At 41.4% G+C, this 15,104-nt stretch overlaps 2 protein-coding genes across 2 annotated transcripts; one reads left to right on the top strand and one right to left on the bottom strand.

Moving 5' to 3' along the window:
- Nucleotides 1–695: 695 nt before the first annotated feature.
- Nucleotides 696–3,677, bottom strand: LOC109466836 (F-box only protein 28-like). The gene is made up of 5 exons (XM_019764683.1): nucleotides 3,537–3,677; nucleotides 2,791–3,039; nucleotides 2,246–2,438; nucleotides 1,598–1,779; nucleotides 696–1,217 (listed from the first exon to the last, which is right to left on the bottom strand). Exons 1-5 carry the CDS (start codon nucleotides 3,636–3,638, stop codon nucleotides 780–782), a joined length of 1,164 nt encoding a protein of 387 aa, XP_019620242.1. The 5' UTR covers nucleotides 3,639–3,677; the 3' UTR covers nucleotides 696–779.
- A 176-nt stretch (nucleotides 3,678–3,853) lies between these two features.
- Nucleotides 3,854–13,806, top strand: LOC109466846 (probable cysteine--tRNA ligase, mitochondrial). The gene is made up of 17 exons (XM_019764704.1): nucleotides 3,854–4,391; nucleotides 4,881–4,931; nucleotides 5,331–5,448; nucleotides 6,074–6,145; nucleotides 7,244–7,349; nucleotides 7,831–7,920; nucleotides 8,357–8,492; nucleotides 9,048–9,181; nucleotides 9,553–9,620; nucleotides 9,842–9,908; nucleotides 10,432–10,570; nucleotides 11,053–11,176; nucleotides 11,888–11,986; nucleotides 12,481–12,612; nucleotides 12,990–13,130; nucleotides 13,376–13,453; nucleotides 13,747–13,806. Exons 1-17 carry the CDS (start codon nucleotides 4,075–4,077, stop codon nucleotides 13,789–13,791), a joined length of 1,917 nt encoding a protein of 638 aa, XP_019620263.1. The 5' UTR covers nucleotides 3,854–4,074; the 3' UTR covers nucleotides 13,792–13,806.
- The last annotated feature ends 1,298 nt before the right edge of the window (nucleotides 13,807–15,104 follow it).

Raw genomic sequence — 15,104 nt, 5'->3', positions numbered from 1 at the left:
CACCTAGGGGTGGTTATACCGGCTGTACAGATAAAGATTAAACAGTAAAAAAAAAACTTTGTGACTGTTCCATGTATTATGATTTAGGAAGTCATAGCAAGTTTATTTCTCGTAGGTTAGGAAAAGTACATTATGCCAAGTACTAGAACACTACAGCAATACTTGAATAACTTTTCCCTCTTACTTCTTAATATATGTATATCCCATGTTATCTTCCATACACTAATAACTCTACATTTGTAATTGACAGATTATCATAATGTCAAATACTAGCATATTAAAGTTTGTTTTGAATAAGTAACATTGCAGTTAAATGTTAACATCCATTTACAACTGAGTGGACAAATAAGATACATCTGTGTACATATAGATTTTTTTTTCTTCTGCACCCTTGACAGTTCTCAAATGTTGTGTTGGAAAAGGTATGAAAGAGACAAAATCCTGATGCAACAAATGACATAAACCCTGGTTTCATGCAGGAGTAGTATGTTCTACCTTCATGCCTCTCCTCACTATCATTTTGTACCACACATGCCCATGCCATGATTTCTGGGTGAAAGAAAGTTAATAGGGGTGGTAGATAAACTGTTCCTTACTATAGATGTAGTGATATATACATGCTCAACACCTTGTTCAGCTCCATGAAAATTGATCAAAGTTTTCACTAATATTACTGCAGCTCATACTTTCATATTTTTCCATTTGTTCCCTAATGTAATAACATGGTAGTTAATTTAACTTTTTTTTTTACATCATATGTAAGAAAAAGACATTGCACATCACTCCCTCTCCATCTTTCTCTTCTTCTTCTTCCCCAGACCCATGGGTGCAGGAAAGGCTGCAGTAGCGGGGCGAGGTTGCTCACTGGTGGACAACCTTCTCTTCCTCAGCTCTCTACCTGCAGTTGATGTGTTGATGGGTGTTTTGTTTTTGTCCATTTTGCTAGTGACGGTATTCGTGCGCCTGTGTTGGGTGCCTCCTACTCTACTACTACTTGTCTGCGGGTGCATGTCAGCATTCACAGCGCTGTGTAGTGGGCCCTTGGCCAGCTGGTTGCTGATGTCGTCCATGCGAGAGTCCAACGCAGCGATCTTGCGCTGCTGTTCCGCCATCTGTCGCTCCTGCTGAGACAGCTGCTGTTCCTGCTTTGCCACGACCTCCTCCAGCTGACTCGTCTTCTTTCTCTGCTTGTTCAGGGTCTTTCGCTGAAGGGCGGCCTGTTGGGCAGAGAAGTTGAAATCCAAACAATGATGCAACTGTATTTTACATACAGTAGACATCAACTACTAGTATTTGCATCATTGTTATTGGCAATCTGGTATGGGGATAGCTTGGACACATGTCCAAAGAAGATCATTCATGCTTTTGACATACATCACTTTAAAATTGTGTAAAATATGGATTTTTGGACAAAAAATGTTAACATTTTTGGCTCCTGTGCCCTAATATCAAAACCAACTGACCTGAAATTTGGTATGGGGGAGCCTTGGACATATGACCAGTTTTTTTTTTTTTTTGTGTATCAATTAAAAACAGAACCAGGTGGATTTAAAATCCACCTGGTTCTGTTTTTAAAAAAAATTTTATTTGTCCTCACCACTTTCTGCAGTGCTGCCAGCTGCTGTTTCTGTGTGCTGACCAGTTTCTCCTGCTGGACAGCCTTCTGGCGCTGCTCCTGCATGGCTGTGCGGGACGAGGCCAGGTCCTTCTTCAGCCCCTGCACCTGCTGTGCCAGCCGTGCCACCTGGCTGTACTGGTCTAGACCAGACGTGGAAGCAACTGAAACAGTGGAAACAAAATACTAGGTGTGACTACTAGTCTACAGTGTCAGAAATACCCACCTGCAGTCTCTATTGTGTATGCTCCAGCTATGATTCATTGAATACCTGCTATACAGTTACAGAAATGCAAAGAAAGGACACTAATCCTTAAAATCCTGCCATGCCAACGATCTTGTGCCCTTGGGAAAGGCACTCCACACAAATTATCTCACTTCACTTAGGTAAAAATGACGTTGTCTGTTGATTGTTCATGGGTTTGACTGCATTGGTGCGGGCATAAAAATAAGTTGAAAAATAAAACTTGAGTGTGCTGTCGTCATGTCTTGTAATAAATGTTGAATAGAAAAACAAAAAAAACAAAGAAAAAAATGGCAGTCAGCACCTGCTTGCCTCATTGATATGTATTCAGTGAGTAAAAATGCTCTATATGTACATGTACAGCCATGTGAAACTGAACTATATACCTGGAATGTTTGGTGTCATTCTCACAGAGACTTCCATGGGTATCTTGGACTTGAGAGTCGGGGCGATCTTGTCGTCGAAGTACTCCATGGCCATGGAGGAGATGTCTCTCAGCTCCTGCAGGAGTTCATGTGCCCGCGGTGGGGACGGGGTGGAGTTTATAAACCACAGGACACGGTAGATCTCATCCACTACCTGGAGAAATAACAACATAAAACTGTCACAACCACTAGTAGCCAAATATGGCCACCCAAAATACTGTCCGAACTCACCCAACCATGGTTAGGAGGTTCAGCAATGTTCGGCTTGTGTTCAGGAGTGTGTCAGCACTCAGCAGTGTTTGGAACATGTTCAGGGGTGAAATTTCACTCAATGGCCTAAATCTGGTCAAACTGCACCTCAACTTCAGCTGATCTTTTGGAGTGCTGGTGTCGGGGGAAGGTCCTGAAAGTGTGACAGGAGCTCACTAAAAAGTACTGTCTTCTAGTTTGTTTAAGTAAACAACAATTGTAGTCACTTATTCCTTAGACTGCTAAAGTAGACCAACCTTCCCGGGGATGAAGCAGCACAGGTTCATGTCCACATACTTCATGAACGTCATGCCCAGGAGTGACAGGCGTGTCTCGATGGCGGACAGGATGTCGGCGTGGCGTGCCATGGGGTGGTTCCTCCGCTCCGACTCCCTCCGCGGGAGGCGGGCCTTCAGGGTTTTGTAGCACTGTGCGTGGTACATGTCCACCTTCACAAACCCCTGGTTCAGCAGGTGCTGGCACACCACGTCAAACTTTCGGCAAACCTGCAATGATTTGATTTGATTTATTGAAATTGTAACAATACAATACATGTGGGATAAAGGCAGCATGAGCTGTTGCTGGTGTTGTGTCCCATACATAGAAACGAAATATAGGACAGACAAGACTCTTTCCCAAGGCCACAAGATCAGTGGCATGTCAGGACTCGAACCCAGGACCTCTTGGTTCCAAATCAAGCACTTTGCCATAATTTTACGCCACAGGACGTCCCCACTGGGAATGATGGAAAACAGCTGGTAAAACAGATATAAAGGCACAGTCCTGGTATTTTTACCTACACAGGCTACGGTAGTGTTCAGTCAAATGAAGTTCTGATGCTGTTAGTGGCGTTTGATAAACCATGGATGTGTATTATAGCTAGCTATAGCTACGTGTAAATCAAAATATGACGCGGAGAAGAGGACAACACCTAGACCCCGTTTCTCCCAATCAAAATGCGACCAACCACCACAAAAACTTGGGGAAAAGATACACCACCTACCGAGCGCAAGTTACTGATCTGTTCATACGAGGCATAGCCTATAATCATCTCCAAAATTTCATCGGGAAGACAGAAAATGTAGCAATTATTTTGGGACGCCATCTTTTCTCTCAAAGCTAAAAGGAATATACCATTGATCCAAATGCCAACACCAATCTTAGAGAGTTGGTTTACACCAAATGGTGGCACAATCATAACAAGCATAAATTAAATGATTAGATATAAGAGTGTTTTCATCGATTTGATTTCCATTTTTAATAACACGCCAAAATGTAATTTATATGTTTCTCGTGGTCACCCCCTGTACAGCGATGGTACATTCCAAAGATCAAAGGTGAACCTCGTCCCCAGGAAATCTCGTTCCCAGGCTGGATGGAAAACTCCATGATGCATGTTGTGTAATATTTCCATCTGACGATGATTGCGACCGTCTCTTTACACTTCCAGCTTCTCCAGAGACTTACAAGAGGAAGAAACCTTTGTACAAAATCGTCTCGGGTCGCTCTTTAACACGTATGAGTTGTTAACGAAGCAGAATATGTACATGCGCGGCTGTATACGGACCGGAGGGGTGGTGGGAGGCGGCAGACGACAGATGCTACAGCAGAGGTTACTGAAGGTTATATCGGGCACAGACGGTGGTCAGGACTTTCTTAAAGATGCAGTAAGCAGCGTAAGACATTGCGGGCACCACGTAGTGGGCGAACTCCAGGAGAGTTCGGCGTCGCAAGAGGCTGTCCACGACCCGAAAGCTTGGATCCAGCCGACCGGACATGACACGGGGATTGTGGTGTATAACAGCCTCTGCCGGAGGAAAGTGCCACTCATTCTGCCAAACAAGAGTTTTGCGTCTTGGTAAGTCTGGAAAAAAACTTGCCAGGGAACAATCAAGTGTTCAGGTTGCATGTTGTTCATTCGCATTGTCTCTTATTTACTTAAAACCACCTAATTAGCTTGTGCCAATTAAAAGGTTTGCCCCAATTAATAAATCAATTGGAAGTAATTACACAATACAGGGTTGATGTGACCGTTATAATATGTGGGTCAGGGTTGACAAAAGCTTGAGATTCATAATGTAAGCAATTACTTAAAGTACAGGTAATTATTTACATTCCCTGGCATCTGATTGTTTCCTAACACTTCAAATAAGTCACATTAAATTATTACTAGTAACAGGGATTATGCTGGGATCCTGTACTGCCCAGTACTGGAGAAAACCATGTATCTGCATGAAGTGTCTGCACAAGAATAATGATAAGGTGTTTAAAAAATCAAATAGCAGTTATCTGAATACATACATAATGTGTGAACTGTGAGTGCTGATCGCAGTGTTTATTTCCACAGGTACCAGTGTGGGCCCACAGTATATGACCACGCTCATCTAGGACATGCTTGGTAAGTACTGCTGTTTGGGGGATATCAGTGCCCATAACCTCTTATTAAAAGAAATGTTGATATACAGTCAAACCATATGACAGTCTCATTACCCTTGGAAAGGGTACCGATTGATGACCTGGATCAGGTGAATATGAGGTTAATGTACTCTGTATATATGTACATTAAAACTTGTACTAGTTGTAGTTGTTTTTCTTCACCTTTTTTTCACGAGAAAACTCTTACACTGCTTAACTCACACTTTTTGTCTTTTTGCAAAACTTTTGCTGTTGTATCACCAAATTACAATACAAAGCAAATGCCGGTATATCAAACAAAACATATTGTATGAACAGTATTAGTAAATACATGTACTGGTGATGTCTGTCTCACTTTTTTTCTTGACATTTATTTTCCCAGCTGCTACGTGAAGTTTGACATCATCCGGAGAATCATGGAGGATTTCTTTAACATTGACCTTGTGATGGTGATGGGGATAACAGACATCGACGATAAAATCATCAGCAAGGCAAGAGAGGTGAGAACATTCTGGATTCAGACTTCACTACAACACAATGTATTCTGACAAGCTAAAAAAAGCTTCTTAAAAGATGAAGAAGAAGGTCTATCTCCCGTGCTCTTATACTCAGCGTAGGGTGGTGCCCATCTCCATTTTGTAGCCCTTGGGCGACACACAGTTGTGCAGGACACTACACAGCAGGGGGCTAGTCCGCTGGTAGTGCTGTGTGTTTGACCTTCCCACACTCTTTCTCATATGTGCTGAGTGCTAAGCAGAGAAAGAAGTGTGTACCATTTTTAAAGTCTTTGGTATGACCCGGCCGGGGTTTAAACTCATCACGACCTCCCGGTTACAAAGCGAGCACTCTACCAACTCTATTAAAAGATGTGTATGAAAAAATGTTCACACCAGGGTTTCGCCACAGATGTCACGACTTATGTCTTGAACGTGAAGACATTTCATGATCATGCTGTCCTGTTACAAAATATATTAGAGACAACAGCTTATATGACACCTTTTTGATCCAACTATTTGAAGCATAACAATTCTTAAGAGTGCAAAAGTCCGTTGAGAATATGCAGTTATTTGCATGTACTAGATTAGAATCAAGAGCAAAGTCATAATATGTGGTCTTCTTTTTCAGTTAAACATGGAGTTCACCCATGTTGCACAGACCTTTGCAAATGAGTTCAAGAGGGACATGGGAAGACTCAGGGTATGTATATAAACATTGGAGGTTCAGGCTTTTACATCAAAATGGTAATTTGGGTCATTAGGAATATTTTTAACTTCAAAGAGGCTTATACTTATTTGCAGGAGGGTTTCTAAACAGGGGAATAAGGGTGCTGCTCCCTCATGTAACCAGCCAACTCCCTCATATCAATTTTCAAATTGAACCCTGTGGCTACTTATACACCATTTAGTCTTTATCAAAATGATCTTTTCCAGTAAAGATGTAAAAACAATACAACAGTGCATTCTAGCATTATAAACTGTGTTACTCTTATCAAAAAATTCCCCTCAGTTGCTTCGTTCTTTGCCTTGCTTGCGATCTGCTCCCTCATGCTAAATTTTTCTAGGAAAAACCCCTGTATTTATTTGAATATGGTGAGTTAAAGGAGGTAAAGGGGGAACTGGTGTAACTACAAACTGACAGGTTAAATCAGTGGTCAAAATGGTTTCTCCACAGGCTGGGAGGAAGTAACGGTAGAGTATGCACAAAATTCACCTTGAGCACTTGAAAAGTGGCTATGGCCAAAGTGTAATCTTTCAAGGCTAAATAAAGGTAAAAAAAAAAAAATCAGCAATGAACTCATTAAACAGTAAACGAATCAAGCAAGAATCCACAACAACTCTGAATACCGGTACTTAACAATCGTGTGAAATCTTTGACTTCCTGTTTTCCCAGGACCAGCTCAGTTTATACAGCTACAGAATCACACAGCAAGTAACTTAAAGTAAATGAATCAAGAAATTCACAACGACTCTAAATACTTAACAAAGGTTACCCTGGTATGATTGGGGGTATTGGGGTATTCGGGCAGGTTGTGCCTTCGGGGGCTCTAATAGCTTCCCCCGCCCAGTGCAACAGACTGTCCCTGTAGGAGAGTTACGCTTAGTAATAAGAGACAGTATGCTTGGAGATTTGGTTTCCCCAACACGATGTTCGTGGAGGGCTAATCAATCTCTCGTGAAATACACACCGGGAAACCTATGTGAGGCGGGCAGGACAGAGCTCTTTTGGCCCCGACCACGATCGGACTGGATACCAGGCTAAACAAAGGTGTGAAATCTTCAACTTCTTGTTTCCCAGGTTCAGCCCCCGACAGTCTACACCAGAGTCACCAACTACGTGCCTCAGATTATCACATTTGTACAGAAGATTGTGGACAGGGGTTACGCCTACCCTACAGAGAGTGGTAAGCAGAACGTACTACCTTTGTGAGAAATTTTCTTCTGATTGAAAACTACAAAAATGTATTTATTCTTCTTGGTCAAAGATGGGTACTATAGAATATCAGAAAGCATAATTATGAATCTGGGCTGCCTGGAGGTGTGGTGTGAAGACTAGCTGTCACTGCTGCCTACCTGTGTCAGGACTCATGGGCATTTGTTTTTGGATAACACTTGGCCAAAAACACGTGAAAAGTGGAATAATGACTAAACTTTCTTTGCAGTCAGTATGCGATTGACTTGGAAATATTTTACCCCAATGTCAGGTTTATGCCATAATACCTCATGCGATTATGCCAGTCAATTTATAATGGAGTGAATAGTAAATGGTTTGGGTTATCAGTATTTTATGCAAATCCCAGGTTTATTCCAATACAATAGCAGTGATGCAAATAGTTGGTGTCTACGGTAAGAGAATGAGACATTGTATGATCCACCCAATCCCAGGGAGTGTGTACTTTGATGTGAAGAAGTATGGAGACAGATACGGCAAACTGGTGTACCAGAGTGATGCGGACCTGGCACAGTTTAGGGAAGGTGAGAGGTTTTTTGTTTTGTCCTATTGGAGTAAGGTTTGTACTCAGAAACCTTTTACATGTACATGTACATGTACATGTGCATAGTTTGAAGTATACCATTAAGATTTAAGAAGTGTTATTAGATTAATGCCAATTTACCCTTACATTATGTAGGTTTTCTTTTTAAATTATCACCAAGTATAGTGTTAACTTACAATACATGTTACTTGTCAATGGGCGATTTGGTACCAGCGAAGCAACACTGGTATGAATCCTGTCACAAACAGTTCACTCTCGAGTATCATGTATATTATACAAAAGTTATGAAATCTGTGTGTCCAACTGCCTTCTTCTGTATTATGAAATGTAACCTGGGAAGCCACTTTATATGGAAACCTGAGTACACGTACTATATTGCTACTCCATGAAATGTCCCTTCCTGTTCTCTCCTGTAGTTGACAAGGAGAAGCGAGGATTCCGAGACTTTGCCCTGTGGAAGTCTGCGAAGCCGGGGGAGCCGTGGTGGACCTCTCCATGGGGGAAAGGAAGGGGCCGGCCAGGCTGGCACATAGAGTGTTCCACTATGGCAAGGTAGGGGGAATAGACAGGGTACAACAGTGGTTATTGTCGGCACGTCAGCAGAACATACTTCACCTGCGTAAAACCCGTAATGTACATGTATTGTGCATAACACTTTGGTAGAACATCTCATATAAGGTATATTTGCGTATATAAGGTTAATATCTCGTTTGTAGTTTCCAAATGTTATGTCAGATAAGATATCCTCTGCAACTGGAAAAATTTTGATCCAACGTTGACCGATTATCCAACGAAAACAATGAAAAATTGAATTTCACACAGGCGCGGTACGTTTTGCCGACGTGCTGTTATTATCTAGTCATAGCCTCAGTTGTGTCCATTTGCACAAGTCCAACACAGACATCATACATATGGTTGCATTATCATCAGAAAAGCTTCTATATAGCTTTTCGGCATGCTGCATAATGTTCAATTTAAAACTGCCAAGGGCAGAAGATCAGTGGCATGTCAGGACTCGAACCTGGGACCTCTTGGTTCCAAGCTGTTATGCCACACAACCCCACAAGTTTCCAGTCGCGTTACATGTATTTTGCTGTGTTGCTTTAGTGCCATATTTGGGGAGCAGTTGGACATCCACACGGGAGGGATAGACCTGATCTTCCCCCATCATGAGAATGAGATTGCCCAGTGTGAGGCCCACCACTGTGTCCCTCAGTGGGCAAACTACTTCCTCCATGCAGGTTTGTACAGAACTGCAGTCTACTGTTCTCAGGCTGAAGGACAAGCAAGTCTGATGGTGCATCTATAGGAACCAAATGCCTTACTAAAATCTACGAAACGCAAGCTTAAGAAACCAGCTGCAGCTGAACATATTTCATAACTAAGTTATTTAATACACAGAGCCGTGTCATGTTGTTTTCTGCATGACAGTTTTTAATATTGAAGAAAGTAATTTACCGAAACAGCTTGTTATAGATATTCCACCATAGTTGTCTGGGAATGTTACATGTGATCATTGCTATAAATGGCTGTAATTATTGCAAAACATTTTTTATAAAGGGAAAGTACTACATTTGTAGTTGACACTAACAATTTTATTCTTTGTATACAGGACACTTGCACAAGACCATGGACAAAGACAAGATGTCAAAATCTCTCAAAAATACCATCACTATCAGGGTGAGTTCACTTGACTTGAAGCTGTGTAAAGTAAACAATAAGTTAATAGATATTATCTATATAGTGCAGTGCTAAAATTTTGTTTGAAAACAATGGACACAACAATTTTTTCCTGTGCTACAGCAGTCTTTTTCGAAATTCAAGTGAGCACGTAGTTGAGCAATGAACATGTACGTTGTATTGTATGAAAAATGATGATATTCTCATCTCTCTACCTGTAGGAGTTTCTGGAGAAGTACACAGCCAACCAGTTCAGAATATTCTGTATGATGACTAAGTATAGAAATGGTAAGAATTTGCTCATTTGTTTTAAATACAGTTACCAGTTAACAGCTATAAAACGTCCCAAACCATCTTCATAACAGCCTTACTCCACGCTTTTAAATGCTACAAACAATTTGGAAGTGTGGGATGCTGGCCAACCAACAGGCACAGACTCATGTCACTTAATATCAATGGATTGACTTGAAACTCAGAATTTATAGATGGGAGAGAACCCTAACACATTCCTAGCATCCTGATTATTGTCTTGTGTCAACAGAGACTGCGATTGGGATTTTTACTGGTAAAATCTGGCAGAATAAAATCAGCGATTGTGCCAGATCTCTAGTACTACTATACTGTACCCTGATATACATATTAAGTGTAATGCTCACGACCATGATAAGACTTATTAGCGTGGTTACCAATCCTATTATAGCTCCCGAGTCCTACATCCTCTTTGCGGAGAGGTTGTAGGACTTGGGAGCTATAGTAGGTTTGGTAACCACGCTAAAGACTTGTACCTGACATGAACTATTGTCATTAATAGTTGTGGAGTACTGTGACACCATGATGAATGAAGCAGTGTCCGTACAGCGCACTCTGACGTCTTTCCTCAACAACGCAGACGCCTACATCAGGGGCCAGCTGGAGTGTCAGGCCTTGGACGAGGCACTGCTCATGGAGAAGTAAGTTGTCGTCCTGGCTGGACATTTCTTAGTGTAGTCTTCAGAAGCACATTGGCAGAACGTATACTGCATCTGCATGAAACCTATAATACAATATGCATAGCACTTCAGCAGAATGTCTCATACAAGGTTGTATTCCCACATAAGGTTAAAACTAGTTTTGCGCAGGCGCAGTACGTTCTGCCAAAGTGCTGTTCTGTATCTGTATAGCCAGTATAACCACCCTTTGGTGTAACACACTGGCTAGGTTGTTGTCCTGGCTGGAGATCTCTTGGTGAAGCCTTTAGACATTGATATCTCTGTGTGTAACATTGTCATGAATTTTGTCATAATTTTGCATCACTGTCAATTTTGTGAATACTGACTTTTCCATGTTGTCATATTTCACCTCCTTGATAGGGTGCCTTTATGTATGTCACAGATAACTGTTTGAATTTAGCATGATATTTGTACTAACAGCTACTTACTTTGTCTGTAAACAGGTTAGGTGAAACCAAAGACAAGTTTAGGAGAGCCATTTCAGATGACTTTGACACCAGGGCTGCTCTGGAGGCCATCTTACAGCTGGTCCATGCCACCAACAAGCAACTGTGCAAAGGAGGCCAGGTAATTATATAGAATGATATTTATGTACATGTTTATATGCTGAGGTCACATTTATAAACCGGGGCCTGGCTGGGCAGTCTTATTATGTTTACCAAAGGAAAACATATTGTTTTTGCTCAGTTTCTCCCTCTTCTTCTCCAAACAGTGACCTCTGACCTGAGCAATATCATGATTTGTTGACGCCTGTCACCATGGTGACTGGTGTTGGGTTACATAATGTTGCAATTTCATGGTCTGCTCCGCTCCTGTCACCATATACTATTAGTACATGTATGTGGATGTTTTTGAGTAAGAATTAACAGAGCAAACCATGTCCGAAGGTAAACATTATACATTTGGTCTGCAAATATGACTTCTCTAGTGAATTGTTGGTTTTTTGTTAATAGAAACAGACCAGTGGAGCCCCGGTTTAATGTGACCTCAGAATTCATATGCAACAAGACTAAGTGTAATCACTCTGTTTCTAATCACAGGGGGAATGAAGTGAAGCCTTCCTTTTGTCTCACATATGATTAAAATTCTTTCTCATTTCCCTTTGCACCTTCCTACTCCTCTATTTCTCTTTCTTTCTCTTGTCATTCTTCTCTCTGTTAAAGAGATCCCCACAGCAGTATATTCAAATACTGGATACTCTGCTAATACCACTAAAATATGTTTATTACCATATTACATTTATACATAAGCATAAGTTGTGTATTTCTGGATTCCCAGGTTGACAACCCTGTGAGGAGCCCGGGTGTGATTGCTGCCATTCAGGCTTATGTGGACCGAGTACTGCAACTGTTGGGGGTGGAGTACCCAGCTAGAAAGGTAGGGGGCACTGTGACATATACTACTAGTATACAAGACAGTACATTTAAATTTTATACTACTAGTAGTAGTTGCGGCAATTGTGCTGCTTTAAATTTTTTAGTTAAAAGGCATCCAATGGAATTTCAGGAAGGCAAAACAGAAATAAACTGGGAGAGGAAACCAGTCTTATATTGGCATTTACTGCCATTTCTTAAGCACATTTTTTTTCATCATTTCATACTGGAAGCATTTGAAATCATGTGGTATCATTTGGCATAATGGTCAGAGCATTTGGCTCAGAACCAAGAAAGAGGTTCGATCCCCTGGCGTGCAGAATGTTGTGCCCTTGGGAAAGGCACTTGACACGACTTTCCTCACTGTACGTACGGGAGTGACACCCTGCATGTATCGTTGATACTGTTGTCCAACACTGATGAGGACACAGACAGATTTGGTGTCACGAAAGTGCACATTTGTCACTAAGAACTGTACATTTTCTCTGATCTGTGCAGAAAATGCGGATGGAGCACAGTAATGTTCAGATGACAGATGTGCTGGACTCTCTGGTGAAGTTCCGCAGTACAGTCCGACACTACGCACTGCTGAAGGGGCCGGACGCACAGCCAAAATATGGACAACCACAGGTCATCACAGACTCACTGTCTTTCTCTTGTTTAGTCTGAACATCACAATGTCTCAAAGTTAGTCTGTGTAACACAAACTCTGCCGTCCACAGCTTTAGTGGCTCCTCCCTAGGCCTGGGGGCGGCTGGATGTTGGGCGGCCGGCAACCGTAAAACAATAATTATCTAATCAGGCTATGTTAGAGTGGGATGAAGTGACCAAATTCCATTATAGATTTAGATGAAGGTATGCATTAATTTTTATGTGCGGTAAGATTGAGAATTAAGGGTAATACATCTACATTATACAACAGGGAAGGGGGAGGTTGAGATAACTATATGACAAACATAGTGTTTTTTCTCTGTGGTCATATTTTTTTACACACAATTGCCATGTAGAGCACTGCTGCCACGGCTGCACCAGCACCAGGAGAGGGGGAGGCAGGGCAGGTCAAACTGCAGAGGAAAGAGAGAGAACCTCTGATGAAGGCTTGTGATGAGATACGCACTGAGCTGGTTTGGGCCGGGATACAGATCCAGGTACAAACAGTACACATTTTTTTGCAGTTTTTGTTGGATTTTTGGTCAACGTTGCTTCAGAATTTTGCCTGTCGCAGGCAGTGAGTTTTCAAGACATTAATTTTAAAAGCAGTCCTTATTGTCAGTAGCCCCTCAAAATGTCAGCTAAATAAACCTCTTGGTTGTGTAAAAAATAGTCACTTTACTCAGTGACTTACCAGCCTGATGGAATTTTCACAGAGTTGTTGTTGCCTTTTGTCTTGCAGGACAGGGGTAGAAAGTCCTCCTGGCAAGTCCTGGAGGATCAGTCCATAGAGGGTAAACAGCACAGCCTGTCAGATCCAGTAAGTACTGCAGAGGAGTTCAGCTTCTTTCTGAAGTTCTTTTTGTTTGTGGTGATGAACAATGACCATCAACTCTATTGCATATTCATGCCCTATATTGACCAAAGGCACTAGGTTAGGTAACGGTATAAGGGTAGGAGAAATAATTACAATATCTACAAGGTCTCTTCTCTCTTTTCAATAGATACAGGCTACTAGTATTTGAACTACACTTGGTTTAAATAATTGTCTCCAATGTATTCACTGTGGTGAATGAATCTATAAGTAAGATATATTTCTGTCTTTCTTTCCAGAATTATAGTCAAGAGCAGCTGAAGAAATATTTTGTAGGTAGGTAAACTGACTGATAATGTGCATGTATGCACATGTAAATAAAATGTGTTGCCTATTTGCTTGTACTTCTTGAGCCCTTTATTGTTCAAATTGACATGGGTGCCTGCTATAATTGCAATTATAGAGCTAATGGTTAATGGGAAAATATTAACTGTTGTGCTGCACCAGTCAGATTTCTGTGTTGATAATTAGGTTTTCTGCACTCACCGCCTACTAAACGTGGTTGAGCTGAAACTGTTGTAATACATAATCATCATATATACGTTGACATCAAAATTGTTCCACATGGCTTGTACATGTGTGCATAAATTTTCCGGAGATCCTGTATTTCTTTTTCCTGTAAAACACGACCTCCACGATCCAGGAACCCCCCAGACTCTCGTAGCCCCACATCCAATCTTCCTGGCTGTGAACCAAATGTCAACCTGTTTCCCACCTTCTTGGCTCAAAATACGGTGTTCATGTGCACCTTGGTGCACCCAATATTGGACCTGTGCACCCAGTTTCTTTTCCATGGGTGTACCGGTACACCGGAATATTTTCATACATGTACAGTAGGTGTATGTACGTAAAGATATTAAATGTGTACTTCTAGTGTACAGCATATTCTTGACATCTAAGTGCCTGGCTCAAAATCTCCTGGATTTTATTTGGCACATCTAACAAATTTTTTCGCCCAATTTTTTAGGTTGGGTGCACAAATTGGGTGAGCCCTGCCCACTCAGCACAGGATTTCCCTAACATGTAGAGCCAAAGTCAATGTACACAAGCTCTCACCATGCCGCTGTAATTACTGTAATCCTCTCGTTAGCCGGCTCTGTTCAGCTTGTCTCTCGCTGGATTGTCTGGCAGACACTGAAATTATTTATCAGGGTAACTTGTTACAGATTAGATTCCTCACCATTAGGCTTGTCTGACAAGTCTTGATTGTTGAGGCTACATGGTAGTTAGGGCTGATAATACTGGTATGTTACATTTGCTGGCAAACAGTCATAAAGAGACCAGTGTTATCCAGGTATATCTCTCTCTTTCTCGCTATCACATCTGCATTATCATTGCTAATATATATGTAGATTACAAGACTAGTACATGTATATGTAACTTAATCTTGTACCTGTATTTCATAATGCCCTATATGGCCTTTTCATACATAAAAAGTATGATCACCACATGTTTGTGCAAGGTTTTTGCAGTTCCACCACCCATGTAGATATTAAACAGTGGACGTATAGAAGTGTGTATGGTTTTAGTTTATTGGTATTTCTTACAAAAGGATTCTTATATGCATGTATGACATTTTAATGTATATCCATGTAGA

Source organism: Branchiostoma belcheri, unplaced genomic scaffold, assembly GCF_001625305.1.
Source record: "Branchiostoma belcheri isolate BF01 breed outbred unplaced genomic scaffold, Haploidv18h27 scaffold17, whole genome shotgun sequence".
In the NCBI taxonomy this organism is placed as follows: domain Eukaryota; kingdom Metazoa; phylum Chordata; class Leptocardii; order Amphioxiformes; family Branchiostomatidae; genus Branchiostoma; species Branchiostoma belcheri.
Note: the sequence above shows the minus strand (reverse complement) of the source record. Positions and strands in the feature narration are given on the sequence as shown.